This window comes from Poromitra crassiceps (assembly GCF_964638095.1).
Source record: "Poromitra crassiceps genome assembly, chromosome: 6".
Taxonomy (NCBI): domain Eukaryota; kingdom Metazoa; phylum Chordata; class Actinopteri; order Beryciformes; family Melamphaidae; genus Poromitra; species Poromitra crassiceps.
The window spans coordinates 45,112,939-45,113,833 of record NC_139627.1 but is presented as its reverse complement, the minus strand read 5'-3'; the positions used below and the strand labels follow the sequence as shown (position 1 = coordinate 45,113,833).

At 42.9% G+C, this 895-nt stretch overlaps 1 protein-coding gene across 1 annotated transcript in view; it reads right to left on the bottom strand.

The window, feature by feature from the left end:
• Positions 1–513: 513 nt before the first annotated feature.
• fev (FEV transcription factor, ETS family member) overlaps positions 514–895 on the bottom strand; it is a gene marked incomplete at both ends in the record, with an annotated part of 2,933 nt that continues 2,551 nt past the window's right edge. Inside the window, 1 exon segment of the mRNA XM_083638387.1 lies at positions 514–895. This exon segment is cut by the window's right edge and continues 160 nt beyond it. Coding sequence (XP_083494513.1) covers positions 514–895 — 382 coding nt within the window.

Sequence of the window (895 nt, the reverse complement as noted above, 5' to 3'; positions counted from 1 at the left end):
AGTCCTATTGGTGCAAAATACACCTGTGACAAAAGGGCTGTTGCACAAAACAGAAACAAGAAAGAAGAATGAGAGGCATCAAAGCAAACGAAAAAAGGATGATCACTTAATTACAAAAAATATGGCGTTTTTCTTTCATAATGTTTAGATTATGTTCGATGTTCATTTCGTAGAGTGGTATGAAACCTTTAGCGACTTCGGATTTAATTTAATAGATTTGTGCATGAAATTGATTTCGAATTTAGACATGGGTAGCCTACTTTAAGCCCTGCAATTCATATAGTGGATGAACACGCCATGCGTAAAAGTGCAACCAGGGTGCGTAATTAGGCCAGGTAACCCAAGCTCTTAAATAATCGTCATAGCCGCCACAGCTGTCACTTATAGTGATTAAAAAAAATAAAGAAATAATACAAATAAATAAAGAAATAAACTTGTATAGGGTAGTGATTAATTTAATCAGATATCGTCCTTCCATTCTAATAATTATTTGTTTACCAGATGCATTTAGAGTCAATTGTAATGGTTGTTGATGTTATTCAGATTGTTGATGTTGTTGACACAGCTGATGTGGGAGGTGGACACGGTGCCAAACGGTCCTGGAGGCTGCAGGTTGTGGCTGTGATACAAGGCCGCAGGTGGAGAACCGGGCCAGTAGGAGAAACCCGGCGGCCCCACGCCGGGTGCGACGAGGTTCAACTTGGAAATCCCGGAGAAGGGAATCGGGGCGAAGTTACTCTGGAACTTGTAGATGGCTTGCTCCGTGGTGGACGGCTGGCACACTTGCGCCAGGCCGTGGAAATCAAATTTATACGCGTAGCGCTTGCCATGGACTTTGGTCATGATGTTTTTGTCATAGTAGTAGCGCAGCGCCCGGCTCAGCTTGTCGTAGTTC